The 23,968-nt window shown below is 33.4% G+C and overlaps 2 protein-coding genes across 3 annotated transcripts; both read left to right on the top strand.

Moving 5' to 3' along the window:
* The first annotated feature begins 6,568 nt into the window (after positions 1-6,568).
* Positions 6,569-16,097, top strand: LOC120067125 (HAD-superfamily hydrolase, subfamily IG, 5'-nucleotidase). Its single transcript, XM_039018553.2, has 17 exons — positions 6,569-7,030; positions 7,321-7,418; positions 8,072-8,188; positions 8,408-8,497; positions 8,609-8,724; positions 9,578-9,677; positions 10,614-10,685; positions 10,760-10,807; positions 10,889-10,966; positions 11,048-11,167; positions 11,892-11,997; positions 12,355-12,518; positions 13,785-13,919; positions 14,536-14,666; positions 15,453-15,515; positions 15,617-15,695; positions 15,784-16,097. Exons 1-17 carry the CDS (start codon positions 6,775-6,777, stop codon positions 15,844-15,846), a joined length of 1,836 nt encoding a protein of 611 aa, XP_038874481.1. The 5' UTR covers positions 6,569-6,774; the 3' UTR covers positions 15,847-16,097.
* A 2,922-nt stretch (positions 16,098-19,019) lies between these two features.
* Positions 19,020-23,136, top strand: PDE320 (pigment defective 320). 2 transcript variants are annotated; one of them, XM_039019942.2, is made up of 6 exons: positions 19,020-19,105; positions 19,420-19,691; positions 19,802-20,054; positions 20,146-20,500; positions 21,846-22,183; positions 22,726-23,136. In XM_039019942.2, exons 2-6 carry the CDS (start codon positions 19,423-19,425, stop codon positions 22,924-22,926), a joined length of 1,416 nt encoding a protein of 471 aa, XP_038875870.1. In that variant the 5' UTR covers positions 19,020-19,105; positions 19,420-19,422; the 3' UTR covers positions 22,927-23,136. The 2 variants fall into 2 exon arrangements, with proteins under 2 accessions (XP_038875870.1, XP_038875869.1); XM_039019941.2 differs by lacking the exon at positions 19,020-19,105 and adding an exon at positions 19,187-19,322.
* The last annotated feature ends 832 nt before the right edge of the window (positions 23,137-23,968 follow it).

Genomic DNA, 23,968 nt, shown 5'->3' with positions numbered 1-23,968 from the left:
GCTCGGTTTATCGCCTACAGACTCTACACGATCGTTTACTTTGAGTCAACAATTGTCTAGCAAAGCTATGCGATCATTTAGTAAATATTGCACGATCGTTTAACTCGCCCAACCATCGTTTAGTAAATCTGTATTTACTTGACGATTTTTATGAGTTTCTTTTCGTCGGAGAGAAAACTCAAATTCTTTTCAAACTTTTGTGGAAAAAAAAAAACTTCTGTTTTCAAAACAGGAAACCGATTTCCTTTTAAACTCACGGTTACCATGATCAATAACCACCCACTACATTTGGTTATTTAAAAGAAAAAGTATTAATTATCTAATAATTAATATTATTATAAATATAAATGATAACCAACTTACATACTATATTTATAACCTATAGTTTTAATATTTCATCACATAAAACATATAAACCATAGTTATTTTTCTATTCCATGGTACTTAATGTAAATCTTATTTACGTAAATTCTCCACTAGATGTATCTTATACATCATATATAATCAAGATACCTCTTGTCAATTTGAACATTTCAAATCAACACCAAGAACTGATCCTTCAACATGAATCTAAGCTAACAAGGGGACCTCATGGACCTGTAGATCCGAAGCTCCAACGGTACGTGAATAACTGACTAAACTCTTTAGTCACGGGATCCACCATCCGTTAACTGCCAGACACTCCACTAAAGACCGACAGCTAAACTTTCCTCACTACAGATATATTATGTGTCCATCTTAACCAATAAGCATGCGAAAACCCTTCACAGATCGCTCGTAAGTACAGCTGGGCCAATAACCGTTATGCCACTGTAGTTACATATGTCTCCTTAAGTACCACTGATCCTTCTAATGAACATAAATCATAGTCCTACTATGACTGAGTTTTCTCTTCCAAAGAGAAGTTGTGGCCACTATGTTCAAGCCCCGAAATCAGCCCTTAAGAGAGCAATCTCTCTACTTATCCCTGCTTTGGGAAAGGAGTGAATTCCTTCTTGTGGATTGAGTTCCCAGCTCCCAGATCAGACAAGTCCCCAAAAAGGTAGGCATGTTGAGTTGGTAATCTGGCCACTCTCACCCATACTAATCAAAGGATCGCCCTCAAAGGCAGGAGTTCACAAAACACTCAGGATTGAGATCATGTCACCTATGGTCGTTTAGGTGAGATGCAAGTCTCTAGTATCAACGGCGTTATATACAGAGTCTAGTCATCTTGTGGTCTAGGTCTTATACAAACTCTTTGTATAGGACACCCCCGTTCCACATCTCTACACGAATGGTCAGGATCTACCATCTGTAGTAGTTTACAACACTTGCAAACCTCTACAAAGCGGGTCGTATCCGTAGTGTCACCAGAATCAAGTATCCCACCTTAAGGCATGATCCACTTGTATATCAAATATACATGCTTAAGTTCACATAAGATAACCAATGAGCTTTGTTTATTGGATATGAGTAAATACCATAATTAAATAACACTTATTTTATTCATTTAACAATGTGCATCTTTACAAAACAACGAGACTCCGGGAGAATTAGGACACCAATCCCAACAGTAACTACAGGGGCAAAATGATAATTTGGCCTAGTTGTACTTACGAGCAATTTATGAAGGGCTATCGTACTGTTGATTGGTTATATCCAATGGACATAGAAATATATCTGTAGTACGAAGAGTGCAGTTGTCGGTCTTTAGTGGAGTGTCCGACAGTTAACAGATGGTGAATAATGTAATCAAAGAGTTTAATAATTATTCATGTACCGTTGGAGCTTCAAGCTACAAATCCACGAGGTCCCCTTGGTAGTTCAATAGGATTTAGTTTAGAATAATTTTTTGGATTAATTTGAATTGTTTAAATTAATAGAGGGATTTAACTATATATGATGTAATTATGTTGTTTCAATTATGTATGATATAATTGTCATAATGTATTTGATACATTATAGCTTAATGGGAGGAAATAAATATTTGAGATTCAAATATAGTTTCTATGAATTGGATTCATAATTGTTAAGTTTAATATAAATAAGATTTAAATTAAATGCCACATAAAAGAGAAAAGAAACTATAGTTTATATTGTATGTGATATAATATTAAAACTATAGGTTATATGTTATATTTGATATAACATATAAATTAATATTTATAAATAATATGATGAGTTAGTTGTCATATTTATATTTGTATTAACATTATTTTAATAGTGAGGAATGGAATTACAACTACGTTCCCATTCTTTTATCTCCACCCACGTAAGTGGGTGGTGGTTATTTTTATGACAAGGATAATGACAGAAAAGTTTTCTTCCTCTTCTTCTTCTAAGCTATTGGTTGGACAATTGAAATAGTGGAGAAAAATACAAAAGAGTTTTGTATTTTGTCTTGAGTTTTAAAAGTTCTCAATCTTTACTCCTACACATTAAGTTTTCCTTCTTAACCAAAATAGTCAGAGTCTACCACTTCAGGGTTCTCACCCTGAGAATACCAAGGTAATTTTTGTGGTAGTGTTCGAGTTTTGTTCAAGGTTAATCTTAAAGAAGGTCTTCAAGGTATTCTTGATTTGTTCGAGAGAAAACGTGAAGAAAAGGTCTTCAAATGTGAGGTTTTTTTAAACCCTTTAATCATTTATTTAGCATGTTGTAATTTGGAAATAAATACATATCTTGTTTAATTGTTTACTGTAAAACTTTATATTCAATGAAAATATAATTTGGTCGATCCGCTTCCTCTAAAGGTTCTCTCCCTGTTAGAGTTCCTTCAGATATAATATATATATATATATATAAAGGGAAGAAATTAGACTCCTTCCCCCTAATTCCTCTCAAGAAACATGCAGTGTGTGCGTGTGGAATTCATTGATCGTCTTCTTCCATCTTTTGTGGATTTGGAAGACCTCCCCTGTAATTACTCTATGTAGAAATTCACAGAGAATAAAAGGTTTTCTCTCCCTCCCAATCTCTCTCCCTCTTCCACATCTTGGGCAGAGCTCACAACTCCTATCAATTCTCAACCTAGAGAATATAGAAGGTTCCCTTTTGTGGTGGTGTCTACCATTTGGAAATCAAAGAGGTTCGAGATTCGTTTGAGGGAATTCATGAAGAAATTAGCTTCAAGGGTTTGTATATTTCTTCCCCAATTTCCCTCAAATTCATATTGTAAATTTTAGATTTAATGCATAATCTCTCTGTCTTTTATTATGTAATTCTAAAATTCTGTAAGAATAAAAAAATAGGATCGATCCCCACATTCGCTGCGAAACCATTACTGGTTTTCCTTCACCCCTTCCCCCGTGAGTTCATGCACGACTAGAAGCCTCAGACGCGAGTCTTCGTCGTCAATCCAACCACGACCAGATGTCGCAACTGAATTGAGCCGCCCACGCCCGCCGATCGGAAGCCCTCAAATACAAGCCATCTCTAGTCGTTCGTCGTCCGATTCGTGCACGCTCGGCTCTAGTGGCGCCTCAGCCCCTGCCCAACGCCATCTCCGACCATTCGCCACCTGGATTTCGTTGATGGCTCTAGCTTCTCTTCCAGACACGACACGTTCCATTTGTTCAGCGCCTCCGTTCGCGAAATCTTGGATTTTGGGGTGAGATTTAAGGTTTATTTGCCTTTTTTTTTTAATGGGTTTTTAAAATACCCATTGGGCTGGTCTAGTTTAAGTTATACTCATGATGTGTTGATGTTCAAATCGGAGTCTCGAGGCATTTTTTAACACCATCCAATAGCTTCGACGATAAAATTGGGGCATTTTCGACGCACGTTGTGGGTAAGATTGTGTTTTTGGGTTGCTGGAATTTGGGTTTTAGCCCTTGGAATTAAGTGTCACGCATAAGGTTAGGTTTATTGTTTAACAATCTGAAGTATTTAGGGGTTAATACATATTGGATAGTTGATTTTAGGATTTTTGGATATTTCTTTTGTATGGGTTATAGCGTGAAAATTTAAATTGATTTTGGTCCAGTTAGTAGTGCTTGTTTCAAGGTCTCTTAAAGCAAATAGGGGAGATTAAATTGTTACACTAGATTTCATTGAGGTAAGTTACCTGCTGTCGGTTTGCCCCTGAACCCAAGTATGTGTTAAGTATTGGTTCATATATTGGCTGGGAATATTATGACATGCTTGTTGGTCAGTTGGAATTTTGGAAGCTTAAGTTTATGTCTTGGAGTTTTGATATTATGTATTGTTGCAATGGTTGATTGATGGATGAATTGTGAGATTGTTCTGAAACCTAAGCATGATCAAAACTTTGATTATATGCTTATGCCTATGTGAGATTGATAGTGACTATTAGCATTTTTTGTGTTATGCATATCACATGTGTGTGAGTCTTTGGGTTCACACCTTATGCCTATGTACGGTGCTCCCTTGGGACTACCACTTATATTTATAATCGTGTCCCTCTAGGGTCACTACCTATAAAAGCGTGCCTTCGGGTTTTCCCTTTACGCTTATGTCTATACCTATGCCTACGATGCGCAGTTGGGTCCCAATAGGGAGGCTAATAGTTCACCTAGTGGGCTCAATAGTGGGTCGCTTACTGGGTATATTTATATACTCATTCTTTTCTCCCCAGACTGACAAATGATAGGAGGGATCCGTGACCCCACCAATGGGATATGATATCGCTTCCGCACTTATGTTTTATTTATTTAATGTGTTTTGGTTTACAAGTCTAGCATTTAGAACTCTTGGTTATTCCATTTATTTGTTAATTTACTTATTTGCTCAATTTGTTTTAAATTAGAGTCAGGGGTACCTTGAAAGAAGTTTTCAGGATTTTATTATTTGAGTTTTATTTAATGAAATAAAAATTTTATGTCTTTTATTTAATTTTCTTCGATAAATTTATTTTCAAGCCTATGCATGCATATAGTAGCCCCTAAAAGCATAATTGAAAGTTAGGTCGTTACATTTTCTTTTGTTGGTGTTTGCTATTGATATTCTTCTTTTTTGTCACATTCTTTCCTAGAGCGTAGAATAAAATTAGTCATATGATTGCAGGTTTGACATCTTGTCAAGGTTGTTATTTGATCTAAAAAAATGTTCTTCGATATAGCATATCTCTTCTTATTATTAATGAGTTAAGTAAACAGTTGGTTGTGCATTTTGTTATACTTTACTAAAAAGGAAAGAGAAAAACAATAGTCGACTTTGATCAATTAAGCTAGGCTCAAATAGACATCTTTTTTTGCTGTATTTATAGATAAATATAGTTTTATATCGGTTGAAATACTATTTTGGTCATTGTAATTTAAGTTTTGATTCGTTTTGGTCCATCTACTTTCAATTTTGATTCATTTTGATCTCTATACTTTGATCCAAAGTTTTAACTTTGATTCATTTTAGTCATTATACTTTTAAAAAGTAACTATTTTGATTTCTTCATTTTTTTTTTCCATTTTTTTAAAAATGAAAATAAATTAAAGCTAAAAGTATAGGAACTAAATAGTATTTAAAACTCTTATATAATACGAATGTTTTTGGCAAAAAGAAAAAAAGAAAAAAGAAAAAAGAAAAAAGAAAAAAGGTCAACAAAGTTACTATTTCTAAAACTAAGGAGGTGTTTGATAAATTGGTATGAGTTATTGGGTTGGATGGGTAGTTAAAACCCATAGGTTTTCTTTACGAGCTTAACAAATATGGATAATAAATCAATACCTTTTTTACCCACTCAAAACTCTCATTTTTTATCCCCTCAAAACTAACCATAAAAATCAATTAAAATCCATTTTTTACCCACTCAAAACTCCCTTTTTTTATCCCTCAAAACTAACCCTAAAAATCAATATATTTTAATTTCTTTCTCTCTTCCCTCATCTTTGTTGTTTGGATCCAGATCTGATATATATATATATATATATATATATATATATATATATATAGGATCAAACCTTTGATTCTATTTTCATTTCTTTCTCTCTTCCCTCATGTTTGCCGTTTGGATCCCCCAAATACCCTATCCATATTATATAAAAATAAACTGTATGATATGTGAAATAATAAAGTTAAGTTAGCAAGATTCAATATATATACATACAATATATCAATTAGTAATTGGGATAATTACCTTTAATATATATACATACATTCAATATATATACATACAATATACCAATTAATTGAGTAGTAATATGAAATATATTTTGTTGGTATGTTTTATCAATTTAAGAGAATTAGAATTATTACAATTTTTGAAAAGAATATATGAAAAATAATATATTATGTTCTACAAATTGAGAAAAAAATTGAAATTGTCCTCATAAATGATTTGAGAAAATATGTATATATTTGAAAATTAGTCAACAATAGCAAAACATAAAACTAAAAAATAAAAGAATGAAATAGAAAAACAAACAGAAAAAAATAGAACTAATCTCATCCACAAAAAAACTGCATCAAAACTTCCAACTAAACTCAACATAATAAACACACAATAATTACAACTCAACTCAACTCTGCAAACAAACACAACAATTTTAACTCTACTAAGTTAACTCAACTCTCTACTTTTATTACATACCAAACACACCATAAATAAAACTAACATTCCCTTTCCCAATTCAACTACTAGTTGGAGGATACACCCTTAGAACATATTGATTGCATTATTCTTTAAGCACTCCCAATTTTCACACGTGCTTTGTCTTCATCTTTCTCTCTTGCCCGACTGTAAGAAAGAAAGAAAAGAAAAGAAAAAGAAAGAGAAAAGAAAATCTTGTTTTCTGCAGATTTTTTCGGGAATCTGCAGGACGGTGAAATCCTTCATCAATGGCCGCGGCCGCTTCTCTGGGGAACCCTGCTCTTACCAGAGTCACTTTACTTGGTCGTATAAACAAAGAGCAGTTGTTGACTTCGCGCAGAGCTCAGAAGATGACGCTCTGTCTGTGCGCCATGGATTCCAAATCAGTAGGTGTTGGAGGTGATGTATTTTCTGTCACGTCGTCGGCCAAGTCCGGAGTTGATTATCTTGGACAGAGCACTAAAGGAGATATGAATGTCAAACTCGAACATCTTGAGGCTTTTGGTAACTCCTCTTTGATCAAGTGAAATATGCTAATTCCTGTATTATTTGTTGCTTATTCGAACTGATTCAACAGTCTACTTGTTTTCGGCATTTCGCTGTTAATTAGGCCGATAGTAAACAAGAATTTGAAGAACTTAGGTTCGTTTTGTCTTACTTACTGCGTTGCTACTTTTTTCGGTATCTTACACATGTGTACTTACAATTACTCCAAGTTTTATCTATTAGTGACAAATTATGTGAGGTTCAGGATTGTTATTTTTGAGTAAGTGGCGTTTTTATTTTTCGTGCAGGCGTAGATGGTGAAGAAACCTTAGAAGGTCCAATCGAGGAAGTTGCGAGGTTGGAGGCACATGAAGCGGAGGATCTTCTTAGAGATTTAGGAATCCCGGTTAGTGGCGAACCAACATATTTCCAACATGCTTTTCTGCATTTCTGAAGTTTTTTTCAGTATGCTGGCTTTTTAGCGTTGAATTTGATTTGACTGTCTACGACTCTACTGCTTCGTTGTATGTGCTCGGCTAGTAGGATTGAATAGAACAACCTAATTGAAGTATGATGGTTATATGTTTGTGAATTATATGTTTCATACTAGGTCCTATTCGTCCTTCCCTATTTGGAGATTGTTGACTATTCATGGCTATTTCCTTAAATGCTTTATTTCTTATTTTTTCGTTTGTTCCAATTCATACAAGGAAAAAAATAAGTTCATTCAGTTGCTTCCTTCCAAAGAACGAGGCATGTTTTTGGTAGGCACAAAATATAGGATTTTTCATATTTAATCTATGCATTGGCAACCAGTCTTCAAATTTTTGCTTCCACGGGCTCTATAATTCAATGTATATAAGGAAGAAATGACCGATTCCCCAAGGATATTATCGTTTACAATGGAAATTTAAACTATTGTTCTATGGTTTTATTATTTATTTCCAAATGGTTGATTTTGTCATTTCCTTCATATTTCTTTATTATGATTTAAAAAAAAAAAATTGGTAGACAAACATCAACACTTTATTTCCTCCACTCACAAATGTTAATTTGCAGAGTCCTTCATCAAGAAATTCACCACATGGTATATTTTGTAGCCGAACATTGAATCTTCGATCAATCAGTGCCATTGGATACGACATGGACTACACTTTGATGCATTATAATGTCATGGTAATTGTGTTTGATATTTTTGCATCCGTTAAGCACGGGAAACTGATTAGGGAAATTTTCTAGCTAGTGATCTCTTTCCTATGAGAAGAATGGTCAGTGCTTTTATAGACTGAAATATTGCTCACTAACTTAACTCTTTCTTTAGCCGTCGTTTTCTTTTCACATTAATGTCTGTCCATCCTTTAATTATTTTTGAAAAACATGCATGTACTCCTTCAGGCTTGGGAGGGAAGAGCTTATGACTACTGTATGGAAAACTTAAGGAACATGGGTTTCCCCGTCGATGGACTTGCTTTTGACCCAGATTTGGTAATAGTTCTTTCTAAGCTAGTTTAAGAATTGTTGTGGTGGACTTTGTTTCTGATCCTAATATCGTATGTTTCCATTGTTTCTGCATTTATCACTTCAATATTTAATTAGGTTATAAGAGGCCTTGTCATAGACAAGGAGAGAGGTAACTTAGTAAAGGCTGATCGTTTTGGTTATATAAAAAGAGCAATGCATGGAACAAAGATGCTGTCTACTCGAGATGTAAGGTATATGTTTAAGTATAGCTTTGTTCTGAACTTCTTTTGTGCTAGATAGGCATTAATTCGATGAAAGGCATGCAGCCAGTCCTTTAAATTGTAATAAGATGTTAGCTCTACCTTTTTCCAGGCTAAAACTATGACTTTTACCTCTCAGATCGTATAAAACACTCTTACGCGTGAATGTATGTACTTCATATCATCACCATTATATAATTTTCTGAATCTTGAGATGGGCATCAAGAAATACTTTGAAGTACTTTGAATTGTCCAGCTTTTTGGCATTTTAAAGATTTCTAATTGTATTAAGATTTTATTGGAAGCCTTTTTTTTATCAGATGTTGCATTTTTAGAAAGAGGTCATTCACTCCACCAACTTATAATTGTTGTATTATGTCTTTTTTTTCCTCTCTCTTTCTTTTTCTTTTTTGGAAAAATTGTTGCTGTATTATATCTAATGAATTTTATCTTCTTTCCTTATTGTATTCACATACAAATGTCATAGTTTAAAACAAAAATTTTAGCATGGGAATAATAAATATGTTACAATATAGAATAATGGCTCAATATATATTGTAGTAAATGTTACTTGCTTATATTATAATACATATACTTCGTTTCCAGAATCCGATGTGTTACAATTTGCATTTCTCTTATAAACAAGGTAGTTACTCTGTTCATATCTTATTATATTTGTTCCTTGTATCTTTTGTTTGTGTTTCTCCTATCTAATGCTCAAATTATCCCATAAGATTGAGTTTGGTAGACTAGGTTGCTAGATTTTGTTAATATTGGCCATATTACGCATTGCAAAGGGAAACCATAGCTAAATTTTCTCTTGATACTAATGTTCTGTGCATAGTGAGATTTATGGGAGGGAATTGGTGGATCTGCGTAAGGAGAATCGATGGGAGTTCCTAAATACACTATTTTCTGTATCAGAGGCTGTTGCTTATATGCAGGTATTCCTATTGTGATTTACTCTATTATTAAGCATTGCTCTTGTTACGTCTTGCCTTTTGTCACTAGTCAATTGCTTTGCTTAGGATTTCCAAAGAACTAAGAATTCCTTTGCCCCCCGTTGTTAAGGGTGAAATCTATAAATCATGGCCGTGTTAGACAATAAATTTGTACAGAAAAAGGGTAGAACAGCCAGCCTTATACAACAACAATATTATATAAGTGCTCTCCAGTTCACCTACGTCCAAAGCGAAGGGAGGCCCAGAAAAAGAAAGGGCCCAATCAAAGGGGGTCACAACATTTACAAAAGAGAACACCAAACTTTGGCAATGGAAAAAAGGATTTTTATAAAGTAAATTTGAATCGGTAGCGAAATTTTAAGCGTCTTTCCATGAACTATCTTGATAGAGAAAAGAGTAATCACAAAATGATAACCACCCCTCTCTTCTAACTCTTGCTATACCTTATATACTTCTTCTACCCGTACCTATCCTCCTTATCCTTTGCATAATTAACTCTCTAGTTGTTTATGCACACCCCTCCTTAAGTAACTGGATTGGAGGATTAGCTTTAAGTCCTATAAAAAAAATACAGTAAGAGAAAACTTCGCTCTAAAACTCTGTTTCACTACCATTTTCTTGGCTAGGCATAATGTTTCCTACTAAAGAAAACCACAGGCTCTAGAAGTAGTTTTTTGGCATTAGCTTTTTCTATCTTTTATTTTTTTCGTATTTTTAAATAATTATTTCCCTTTTTAATAAACGGTAACTGGAGAGTATTTATTATTCTATGATCTCCTTTGGATGCTTGTCTTCTTATACATGATTTTGTTCAATGAAATACTTTTTTCTATGTTCAGATGCAGGCTTAATGTCAAGTTGTTGCTCCATTTGTATATTAAATGTATTTTCTTCATTAAGTGGTGTGAGTTCTCTCAGATGGTAGACAGATTGGATGATGGAGCCATAGGAGCAGCACTTGGTCCACTTGATTATAAAGGACTCTACAAGGTATAATGCTTCTACACTACATTTCCATAAAATTTGTTATACGTGTACATTTTAAGTTTAAACTTGGGTCACAGGCTGTTGGGAAAGCACTATTCAGGGCACATGTCGAGGGTCAGCTTAAGGTATATACTTCCATTGTACAAAGTGTTTTATTTGTTACTGGTTCTATTTGATTATCATGTACTGATTCATGATATTCACAGAGTGAGATAATGTCTAATCCTGAATTATTTGTCGAGCCTGACCCTGTACTGCCATTGACCCTATTGGATCAAAAAGAGGTATAGCCCATAAGTTATAATTGGTTATTATATTGGTTTTCATGATTTTGTATTCATTGCTTGAGAAATTTTTTGCATCAGGCTGGAAAAAAGCTTTTGCTTATCACCAACTCGGATTATCATTACACAGATAAAATGATGCAGCATTCTTTTAATAGATTCCTTCCAAATGATATGGGATGGCGAGATCTATTTGATATAGTAAGTTGAGTTTTAGTTTTTTTGTTCATATTGTAATACTTTTTTGGTGTTCTTGATAGTTTGTTCAAGACATGAGGGTGAGCTCCCAATCTATCTTCTCCGAAAGATTGTCGTGCATTTGTTTTTTCTTTCCTCAAGCTCTTCAGCAATGTCTTCCTTGGTTTAGGGTTGTACTTATGTTAGGGTTGTTGAAGTAGTCTCCTTTGCTAGAATCTTATTGGTTCTCTCTACGAGAGTTTTGTCCACCGGGTGGTGGGTTCTGCTGTCTTTGTTGTTGACAGATAGCTTGAGTGGCTCTTGGATCTTTGTAGTTCTACTTCTGGGATAGGTCTTTTTCTTTTTCTTTTTCTTTTTCCTTTTTTGGCACTTTGTTTTTCAATGCTTTATTTTGGCTTTCGTAATTCTTGAGGAATTTCACTCTGTTGGTTGAGTTGCTTTCATTTCACTCCCGAAATTTAGCATCCTTGAATTGATTTCTTTCTTTTCGTATATCCATGAAAAATTTGTTTCTTGTTCAGAAAAATTAGGTCTAGGAAGAAAGCTTTACGATTTTGAAAATGGACTTTGAGTTGTTTTTATGAACTTTGGTTTTTGTTGGACTATTTGTGTTCTACCAACGAAAGATACTCCTAACTTCTGTTGTAACTTTTCATTTTAGGAATGATTTTTTTTTCCTTTTTCCTTTGTTAAATGGAAAAAAAACATACCTGACTTATACTTCTAGGTAATAGTCTCAGCAAGAAAGCCAGAATTTTTCCAGATGTCTCATCCATTGTACGAGGTGGTGACTGGCGAGGGTCTCATGCGCCCATGCTTCAAGGCTGTCGCAGGTAATTAATGTGCTTCAGTCTCTATCCTACACCTATTTTTCAGTTCTTTTTCTATATATATAAGAAGCTGCGTTCATTATCAAAAGGGATTTACAAAAGAAGGGAGACCTCAACAATTCATCAAGAAAGGGGGACCTTTTAATGCTGTTCATTTTTGTAACTTTCAAGGATATCGGGCTTATTTCGTGTTTTAGGAATTTTTACTCAACTCTTAAGAAAGGAGTGTTGCACGTTGTAACTTTTCACTACTAGAAGAAAAAGTTAGTAGTTTTCACTGCCAGGTTATATAAACATCTTTATATTGTGTTTATGCATATGCTACGATATCGGTGTTTATTTGATCAGCTTTACCTGCAGGGGGCTTGTACTCTGGTGGCAGCGCACAAATGGTTGAGAATTCTTTAAACATTCATGGTGATGAGATATTGTATGTAGGTGATCATATTTACACCGATGTAAGCCAATCTAAATTACACTTGCGCTGGAGAACAGCATTAATTCTACGAGAATTGGAAGAAGAGGTATGTGCGGAAAACTATTAATACAGAAAATAGAGAAGGTAGTTTCCATCATTGCTTATATCATTCCTTGTCCATGGAATTTCTCTGCAGATTTGTCTGCTCACATAGTTTTCTTATTTCTTTCCTATTATTGAGGAATTTCTAGATATAAAGGGAAAAAAGAAAGAGAAGAAAAAACCAATTTTAACCGCTAGTAAAGGTTAAGAAAGTTTCCCTATAATGTTGCAACTGTACCTATGTATGCATGCTTTTTTTATTAAATACTCTCTAAGGTAACAGGCTTTTTTTTTCCCTTGTCTTCTATGTGTAAGAAATTAATATTTGCATTACCGAAAGAGAAGTACAAGAAAGATGGAGATGAGGTTTCCTTTGAATTTTTTCATTATATCACCGAGAAGTTTGTTGTTAAAAAAGGAAAAACAAATAAATGAATAGAAGGAGAAAATAAAAATGGAGATGTGTTATCCTCACCAAGCCAAGAGGATTGCAAAATAATAATAATAATAAATAAATAAATAAAGGCTTCTAGGCTGACGTAGATAAGAGAAAAAGTATAATTACAAAAAGCTTTTGATAGGGAGCATCAAAGCTTAGATTCCAACTAGATCTCCAAAAGCATTTTGACTAGCCTTCTTCCCTTGAAAAGTTTTCATGTTTCTTTCAAACCACAGTCTACAAAGAAGCGTAGTCTCCACATTTGTCCAGAGGAGTCTCATTTGACCTTAGGTTGAAGGCTACACCACTCAAGCGTTGAAGGGCCCTGGTTCCTATTCCTTATATATCTGGATGAGATATAAGGTGATACAAACATGGGAAGATTATTGCAATAACTCCATGGTTTGACCATGAGTCTTTCCAGAAAGATGTAGAGTGTCCATTACCATGGCAATGCTGGCACAACTGGTATCTAGATTCAATTGTAAGACAAATAGATCTCCGAGATCCAGTGTGTATGAATAGAGCTTAAATATTGAACCGAGAATAAACTGGAAGAATCAAGCCTCCAAAGTTGCAGCGTCTTTTCTATCTTGAAAACTGTAGGAAGAAATGGAAGATAACAGGCAAAAGTTACAACTCATGAAAAATAAGTAGAACTCTAATCGGAATGGGGTTTTTATTTTAGTTGTTTAGGGTGGTGCTTTATATTGGAAGTTCAAAGATTTGGTCCAAATTACTTTTGGATCAATTAATGATTTTCTGTTCATGCTTTTCTATCACTCTTTTCTAGCACAAACAATTGTTGAATTCTGACATTTGATCGTGCAGTATAGTGCTTTGATTCATAGTCGTGGACATCGAGCATCTCTCATTGAGCTTATAAATCAAAAGGAAGTCGTTGGGGATCTATTCAATCAACTTCGGCTTGCTTTGCAAAGGCGTACTCAAGGTCGTCCTGCTCAAGTAAGCTTTGATTTTTGATCTTTCTATGCTGCCCTTACGAAGATATAATGAGTATTTTCTAAAAACTTAGTGTAGATTTTACACACACACATATATACATATACATATATGTGTTTATATACACACGTGCATAGATATATGTATGTATGTATGTATATGTGTGTGCAAAATGGAAAAAGATGGAAGTATGGGCACCAAAATAGGATTTTAACTATACATATACACAAGAGATTGGTTGCTTCGGATGGTGGGAAACCTGGTCTTTATTGTTCAGGAGTTCATAATGGCTTGCAATTTTCTCCTCACTTGTTCATGACCATTCACTGTATTTATACCTGGTTTCATCACAGGCCGAGAACCAAAAGAAAGATTGTGAGCATGGATCCCAATATTATCATCTCACTGCTAAATCGTGTTTCAATAGTTATTACCTTATGATCCCATGCAACATAAATCACTTTATTTTTCAGCATAGTGGGAAAATGAGATGGATGTTATTCACTGGTGTTCAACTTTTCTTGTAATTATGAGAAATCTTAAGTTCATGGGGCCTTGAAATCAAATTTCTTCAAGCTACGTGATTTTCATCCGTTATTCATTATTTTGCGTACTTCAGACCCTTGCAGCGACTAACTTGGATGATGAGGAACTCACTGAAAGCATGCAAAAGCTGCTCATAGTCATGCAAAGATTAGACCAGAAAATTGCTCCAATGCTAGAAGCCGATGGAGATCTATTCAACAAAAGGTAAGATTCCATAATAAAGTACAGCGAAGAAGGATGTTTTATTTGTTTGTTTACCTATTGTAGAACTGATTTTTTTTTTTTTTTTTGCCTGTTGTAGAGCTGATTTTCATGTTCATTTGTTTGCTTATTGTAGAGCTGATTTTTTTTTTCTTTTTGCTTCCAATCTGTCGAAGGGGAATGGGATAGTTGTTGAACCTTACTCCTAGAGGACACTGAAGATTGTTAAAAGATTTTTTCACATAACAAAGTGAATTTCCATAATTACAAGAGAAGTACAAAGGCATGGTGCCATTTTAAAAAACATGAATATGGATTTCCTTGAGAACATGCAGGAGGAAAAGAGTGAGCATCATATGCGAATTAATATTGGAAATTTGTACGGATGGCCCTTTTTGAGGGGTCCAAATGAAAAATGGCCCAAAATTCAAAAATGCTTGAAAAATGGCCTTCTGCCTGTGCCTAAGTCATATGCATGTGAAAGTACCCATTTGTCCCCAAAGTGCACGTGAGGGTCTGAAGTCTCATTCTTTCCCCTCGCTTCTTCCTCATCAAATCTGCAAATTTTTTCCTTTGATTTTTTTTTTCTTTGTTCAGATTCTCGCTCTTGCTTTATGGCATGTATTCAAGTTCAACTATAAATACTGTAGGATTAGCCCTTGTCTTCTTACTGCTGCATTCTTGTTCTCATCTCGAGACTGTCAGTAACCGGTACCTAGCAGAACAATACATAACCTGATTTGACTTTTTTGGAAATTAGATTTTACCTACTCTTAATATTCTGCATAGGTGGGGTTTTCTTTCCCGGGCAGGCCTATGGGATAAAAGCCATTTGATGAGACAAATTGAGAAGTAAGCAATTCTTCTGTCTCCTATATCATATTTCAATTTGGAGGAATAAAATTGTAGGATATAACAATATTAGCAATGGTGTTCTTCCCAAATAATTCCAGGTATGCAGATATATACACTTCGAGGGTTTCGAACTTCTTACACTACACGCCATTCACGTATTTCCGCTCGCAAGAACAGGTTCATATTTTAACTTAATAGTGATCTTGAATTGCGTGGTATTTTCTATTAGCATGGTATTTGGGAATGACTTCCCTTTTTTTTGCAGACATTGGCTCATGACTCGTATTCATTCTACTGTTCGCATGATGAAACCACTATTGACAGATAAGTCCAACCGAAGAAACTGATATAGCGTATGACTATCTCTAAATAAGGTGATGGATATAGTGGAAGGTTCAATAAAAGAAATGCAAATATTGTATTGATTAGTTCAGGTATGTAAGGTGTGTTCGAGTTAGGTTAAGATTCTCTTAAAGGACATCATTTTGCCTGCTGTAGATTTGAATATTCTGGACTAATCTCAATTGTCTAAACTAATTTCAAAATGATAAATAAATAGATGGTCATATCATTTGTGAAGTTTAGGTTATAAAAATGTGAATAGGGTTGAATAGGGATGAGCACCTATTGGTCAGTGTTGGTATTTTGGCCCTAGCCAACACCAATCACTAACAAGTCAGTTTTTTATAGTCGGTTTTCGTCGGTTTAGAAGTGTTTGGATACACCAACCAACCGGCCACACTGATGGTTGGTTGGTTTTGGGAAGCTGGCTAATTTAAAGTACAATGGAAGAAAGAAGAAAAGAAGAGGAAGAGAACAGAGGAAGACAAGTAGAAAAACAAAAAGAAAGAAAAAGAAGAACAAAGAGAAGAAAAAAGAGAGATAAGAGTATAAAAGATGAAATCTTGGGGGAAAAACTGCAAAAGAATTGGAAAAAATAAATAAATAAATAAATAAACACCCTGCAGGTAAAAGCTGTTTTTTCTTTAATTGATTTTATTAAGTCGGCCGGTTAAGTTGGTTTGAGCCCTTATTGAGCTTACCAACCAAAATCGGTTTGATCCGTTTTAGTTGGTTGACTTGATTTTTTTGTCACTCAAAAACCTAAATATAATATTTTGTGTTATAAATTCATTTCATTTAATCTTAAATCAAAATATGTATAAAACAATGCATATAAATTATAGAGTAAATAATAGAAAATATTCATGAACTTTGTAATTTTTTTAAATAATGTTTTTAAACTTTTAAATAAAATAATAATAATGATAAATAAAATGAAATAAAAATATCCTTACGGCTAATTTTTTGATAAAAATTATTAAAATTTGTGTCAAATATTTTTTGAACTTTCAAAAATTTCATAAATACCCTTAACTTTATAAAGAAAAGTTCAAAAAGTACTTTTATCATTAAAACTATTGTTGAACTTTTAGAAATTGCATTAATATACATAACATTAAAAAAAATGTGTTAAAAAGATGCCCTTTGTTAATGGACACACCATTTATCATTACTCCATCATCTCTTTCTATCATCTCTTTCTATCATCTCTTTCTTCCATTTTCTCAATCTAATCTACTTCAATTTATGTCATAATACTTCTCCATTTTTTTTCCTCATTCAATACCCTCGTAGTCTCCTTTCAATCCTCAATTTTTAGAATTTTTTTCATTTTCCTCTTTTTTTCCTATCTTCTTAAATATAGAAGTTTAAATAAGCAAGATGAACTTTTTCATTTTATGAGCATGAATATAAGAAATTTCAACTCCCAAAAGAGTTAATTTCTTTGAAGTTTATCTTAAATTGGAAAGGAAAAACTAATTTCAAAACAATTTATATGTATACCTTCCTTTTTTTCTCTCCATTTGTTCAATTCTTTAATGATAGGGAGATCGATAAACAAACTATCGATAAAACTAGATTATCCAAATTGGGTACATCGTTGACAATTCAGATGGAAAGCATATATAACATCATTTACTTTTAAGTGTATAGAAACACTTAAGTAAACCATTGAAAAACAAATTGTCGACAAAATAAATTCCCTGATTTTTTTTAAAATCAAAATGATGAGTAGAAATTGGCACAATAACTTAAGTGTAAAATTTGGAAGGCATGCATATCGTACAATATCATTTGTGTGATAACGGTGTAAAAAATAACTCTATGTTTTAAATTATATCAACAATATTTTTCGAATTGAAATGAACGATGATATTTAATCTAAGTTTTAAATGATATCAACAATATTTTTCGAATTGAAATGAACAATGATATTTAATCTTAACCTTTCAAATAGTTAGATGGCAGATGAATTGATGTGTATCTTCCAACTTTACTCTATGTAATTCTCTTAATTTTGTCAACATGAGCATAATTCAACTGACATAAAATTTATATTATTGATCTCAATGTCAGAGTTTCAAATTTTTCATCTCATATATCGTCAAATAATAATATCAATAAGAAATAATTCTCTCAAATTTTATTATATGTTGTAGTACGTCAATTTATGTCTTCCATTTTAACAAAAGATAAGATATTTATTTTAAATGATAAAATTGCTGAAACTATTTACAAATATAGTAAAATGACACTATTTATAAGTGATAGACTGCAATAAATCACGATAGACTTCTATCGAGAGACTGTGATAGTCAGTCTATCGCGGTCTGTCATCGATAGACAGTGGCATTTAGCTATATTTGTAAATAAGTTGACTTGTTTTTTTTTTTATTTAAAATAATAAAAAAAGACACTTTTAAAAAAAAAAAAAAAGTTGCAAAGTTAAGACTCGTAAGAGTTAAAATAAAATCTTTTAAAACGTAGACGAAATTATAAATTTAATTTCCAATTTTTTTAGGTTTGTGTCTATTTGATCTCGAAACTTTTAAGAGTTTGACAAGTTCCCTAAACTTTCAATTTTATGTGGTCTCGTACTCTCTAACGAATTTGAAAATTTTAAAACTAATTGATCTATTAAATGTAAATTTAAATTTTATGTTTAATGAAATTCTAAACTTTTAATTTTTTTTTATTTAATAGATCCTCAAATTTTAAAAACTTGACTAAATTTGTAATACTTAAAATTCAAGGACAAAATATCAAGAAAAAAACTTATGAACTAAAATTATAATTTAACCTAAAATTAAGGACATGATTGACACTATCCAATTTGAAATGGAATAGTATTTTGTGTCATTTGTAAAATAAAATTTTTAAAATTTTAAATATAGAGAAAAAGAAGTTAGTGAGCCTCAACGCAGACGAATAAATCCAATTTTACATCCTAAATGTTAGGTCGATCAAATTGTTAAAATCAGTTAAGAAAGGTTTGAAGTATTGAGTTGAGTTATAAAGGAGAATTAATGGCCAAAAGAATAATTTTTGTTATTTTAGTACTAAAAAAAACTTATTTGATGTCACAAATTGTTTGTCGATATTTTTTTTTAGAGCGGCGAGCATAAATACAAATAAGAGAACGAGCAAGAAAGTAAAGGAGGAATAATTCTAATACAATATTGTATTAGATTAGTTAATGGGAAAGGAGTTGCCCGAGTGTAAGGACGTTACACAAGTAAAAGGTTGGTTACATCCTTATTTTCAAAATTTTGAGTCAAACCACATTTCAACGGTAAGATTTGGGTAATCGGTAAAAATAAATTAATTAAAAAGAAAAAAAAGGTGTGTGTGGAAGTTGGGATTTGGGGGAAATTAGGGTTTAGCATTTAGGGAATGGTATCTGCTAATCGGAAATTTGAATTTGAAAGCCGACATGAGTAGAGGTAGTAGAAGGATAAGGTATGGTGGAATTGCTTCAGAATCGTTTTCAAGTGGTGAAGAACGGGGAATCTACGATATGGTGGTTTGAATTTTAGGGTTTGTTTTGTTTGTGAAGGTGATGATGAAGAAGCTAAGATGGGCAATGGACGGGCAAGGGTTTTGGGATCTGGATGTTTCAACACCTAGAACACTCGATGGGTCTGCTTCCCCTGTTCCTTCTCATTTACACTTACTTCCTTTGGGATTATCCAGAGGCGTTCGTCTTTCCAGGGCTAAGCAGATCGATTTCATGCAGAGCTTCATGGCCGCTCCTTTTGTTCCTTCTTATTCCCCCTCCCATGGCTTCTCTCTCCAACGCGTCTTCTCCATCCCCTTTTCAGATTCTGGGTAACTCAATCCTCTCTTTTCTGTTTTTGGGTTTTTCTCATTTTCTATGCTTATATATAAATTTGCATTGTATTGATTCTCCATTAAATATGGCCTTAAAAGCACTGCAGCTCTGTTACTCTCTTAGGCCAGTTCAATTTGCAGAAATTCATCTCTTCTCTTAAGAAATCTGGTGTTGGAGACATGGGTCAGTCGCTTTCTTCATTTCTGCAATGCATTGGAAGGCATCTTTGCCATAGGTCTTTGTATGCTCTTGGTATCTCTTCTGATATCTTGTTACCACCTGATGATTCCTTGATGATTAGCTTCGATGGATATGGTGACAATGAAATAGTTCGAACAAAAGCAGTATTCCACCACAAGGCATGTATGATGGCCCTTATTAGTAGAATTTATTGATTCTGTCTGTTGCTTGTTCTTGTTTTGATGTAGATTGTTATTTACCTCGTTGCAGTTCCTTCATCATGATCTAACAATGGAGGCATTTTCTCCAGGACTTTTTGTGGACAAATCTGGAAAATATTGGGATGTGCCTTCTGCACTAGTTGTTGATTTAGGTTCTGCTGCTTCTGAATCGGGTCTAAGTTATCATTTGTCTATGCACCAGAATACTGGGTCTCCCTCGCAATCTGGAAGTGAACAGGCCCGTTCATCTCCTTTGTGTCTACTTCCTGGTCTATCAGCCAAAGCTGCTTTTGCCTTTAAGAAGAACTTGGAAATCTGGAGAAGCAATGCCAAGAAGTTAAAGATGGTGCAACCGTATGACATTTTCCTATCAACTCCTCATGTTTCATTATCAGGGATCATTGGTATGAATCCATACTGATTTTCCTTCAACGAAACTTTTGATTGATTCTATATTTTTACTTTTTAGCCCCTTAAAATCTTTGATATTTTTTAATTCTGTCTTTAAACAATCTCACTAGCCCTCCAAGATTCAAGGTTCCAACCTTAACCTTTTCAATTTTTTTTTTAAATAGTATCTCAGTAGTTTAGGTGTTGGTGTTCATAGAAAATAATGTAAATGTTAATGGGGGCATGACCTTGATGAAGGGTTAAAGAGGTCATGGATTCCATGTGACTACCTAGATTTTTTTTTTTTTTTTTTTTTTTTTTTAATTTTATTATTATTATTATTTTTTTTTTTAATGTAAACAACTAATTTCATTGAAAAAAGAATGAAAAAATACAAGGGCGTACAAAAAAACTAAGCCTACAGAGCCTCTAGATAAAGGACTTCCAACTAAGAGAAATATTTCCTGGAGAATAATTACAAAAAGTCTTTGAAACTGAAGTCTATAGAGAAACATGAAATCTCATCAAGGACCAATCCTCACTGAGATCTCTCTCCCTACCACGAAACACTCAGTTATTCCTCTCCCCAGAAGATTCCACAAAAGAGCACACAACCCCGCAAGCCAAAGAAAATGGCATCTCTTTGAAAGGCAATGGAGGAGGAACTCCTTGATCATCGGACGAACATCCCTTTGACAAGCTAGCGCAAAGCCAAACTCCTGAAAAAAGTCATTCCACACCGATTTAATATCTTACAAATTTTCTTGACACCAAAATATTGTAGGGTTAGGTAGGTTGTCCCGTGAAATTAGTGGAGGTGCATGTAAGCTGGTTCGGACTCTCATGGATACCAAAAGAACATATGAAAATAATCTAAATGTTATTAGACCAAATATTTAGTCAGTTTCAATCTGGTTGATGGTTGATGAAAATAATCTATTGAAGTTTTTTGATATATTGAGGCTATATTGATAATAGTAGGAGCAAAATGGTGGATAGTTCAAGGACCACATTGTAACTGCAACCTTATTTTTATTTGCTGTTTCACATGCAATTGCTATCTTTTGGCCTTTGGGCAATGAAATGCAAGGATTTGAAAAAATCAGAAACCATCATAGTGCATCCTTAACTTTTTCATGTTCAAAATTCTCTTTTGCTGTACGGTTTTTATTTTTTTATTTTTAAAAAAAGAACTATTGTTGTTTTGCATCAGGAAAAGAAATTTAATTATACTTTTTAAGATACTTTAGTTATTATATAGTTTTGCAGATGGTATGAATCCTCAAGCAATTCCTTCGAAATTTTATATTTTGCAATTTCTACTAACTTTTGGCATGCCATCTCTATTGATCTTAAAAGGTGCTGTGGCTACTACCTACTTTGGAGACAATTCGATTAGATCAGCAGCACAAGACAGTCTTCCGGAATTTAAGGGACTTTACCTGCAGACTTCTAGAATAAGATCTACTGTTTTTGCAGATGTATTCGCTTCCATTTCCTTTTCAGCTCAGTATGGGATGTTTCAAAGAAAATATCTGGATCTTACCTGTTTTTCTGCACGTATGGATTTCCATTCTGGCTCCAAGTTTCTTTCAGGAGCCATGCTTTTGATAGATGATCTTTCCAACTCCCGCCACCCAAGAACCGAATCTGTGAGAGCGACCTTGCCTAGTGCTAGATTTTCCCTTCAGCAGCAGGTATGTTCGTCTTCCATTCAGCTGCTGAGTGTAGACTAAATCAATAATAATAAAAATGAAAAAAAGAAAAAGTCTTCGTTTTGCTAATCCTGTTCTGCTTTTTGGATCTGGGAAATTCTGGTTCATATGAGTTCTGGAAATTCTTTGTGAAATTGTCTTGAGTTGAACCCGTAATCCATAACTTAAGCTCTAAGCACTTGGTAGAACTCTTCCTTGGATTTGGAGAAATTTGAAAGGTGAATGATAATACATGTCTCCATTGAACTGGGTGGCAATAACTCATGGAAAAAGGGGAAAATTTTAGTACTACGGTAATATATTCTTTTCATAAATATTAATTGACCCACTTAGTCTCACTCTATTTTTAGAAGTGTGTTAAAATATGTTGATGTGACACACAATAATGGGGAGGGAGTATGAAAACGTTAACCTAGTATAGAAAATTTTACCTGGAAAACCTTCTTTACAACTTTGTATAAGCCGTGGATTGGGAACTATGCATAATATGAGAATTTTGTGGTTTCTTGAAACATTGGTTGCAGATCGCTGGACCTGTCAGCTTTAGAGCAGATTCAGGAGTTGCAATAGATTTGAATAAAGCAGGGTGGGGTTTATTAGGAGTGGATGAGCCTACATTTGCCTTGGAATATGCTTTACAGGTCCTTGGTTCAGCTAAAGCCATTGCTTGGTATTCACCAAAGCACAGGGAATTTATGGTAGAGCTTCGTTTCTATGAGACCTGAGGTCGTGATGGAGTCCTGAAGACCAATGTCGTTGCTACTGTTCTTTCATTACTTTCTATGACACAAATACATTCAACTTCGAGTTATGTTAACATCTGCTTTTCTCTTTTATTTGTTCAATAATATAGGGTGAACTCACTAGGTGAAGATTCAAATTTTTAACCTTTTATTTGATTGAGAATACATAATAATCAAATAAGCTATCCTCAAGTTGGCAGTTGGGAAGTTTTAATTTGACAGTATGAACATAATACAATTTAGCAACAAGAAATTATGTTCTTTTACATGGCTTTAAAAAAGAATTTACCAGGTGAAGATAATTTAGCAACAACAAATTATGTGTAATGTTCAATGTTCTTTACCTGGCTTAATTTTTAGAAACGGAGTTACCAAATGAGATGTTTATTAATCAATTTAAGAAGATAATGAAATAGTTATCAAATGAGACACTTATTAATCAGTTTGAAAACATTCCTTTTGAAACAACTTTCTAAAAAAAAGTACTCTGAGAGGCTTCTTGAGTGTATAAATTTGTAACAGTAATTCTTTAAATTTGTTGGTATTTTAGTCTTTGAATTTTCAAATTTGAAATAATTTAGACGTCGAATAATAGCAGTTATGTTTTTCGTTTTGGTTTATTAAAATTTAACTTATTTCTTTCCATCTTTTACTATGATTTGCATATTTTTATTCCAGAGTTGAAATTTTGATCATTTTTTTTTTTAATTTTCTAAAAACTATTTTTTTAGTTTTCAAAATTTAACTTGATTTTTGAAAATATAGACAAAAAGTAGATAATAAATCAAGAATTTTAGATGTGAAATAAATAAAAATTACAGACTTAATTAAAAAATGAAATTATTACCTAATGATACTTTAATTGATTTCAAATTTAAAACATTTTCAAAATTAAATGTCAATTTTTATTGCAATAAATTAATCTTTGTAGTGTAGATTATTTTGTTCCTTATTGATCTATCTAGTAGGAAATTTCATTAAACCTTTGCAATCTTTGTAAGAATAGAGATTAAAATACTAAAAA

Source organism: Benincasa hispida, chromosome 12 (genome assembly GCF_027475165.1).
Source record: "Benincasa hispida cultivar pf3 chromosome 12, pf3_genome.v1.1, whole genome shotgun sequence".
NCBI classification, from domain to species: Eukaryota; Viridiplantae; Streptophyta; class Magnoliopsida; order Cucurbitales; family Cucurbitaceae; genus Benincasa; species Benincasa hispida.
This window is presented reverse-complemented; position numbering and strand designations above follow the sequence as displayed.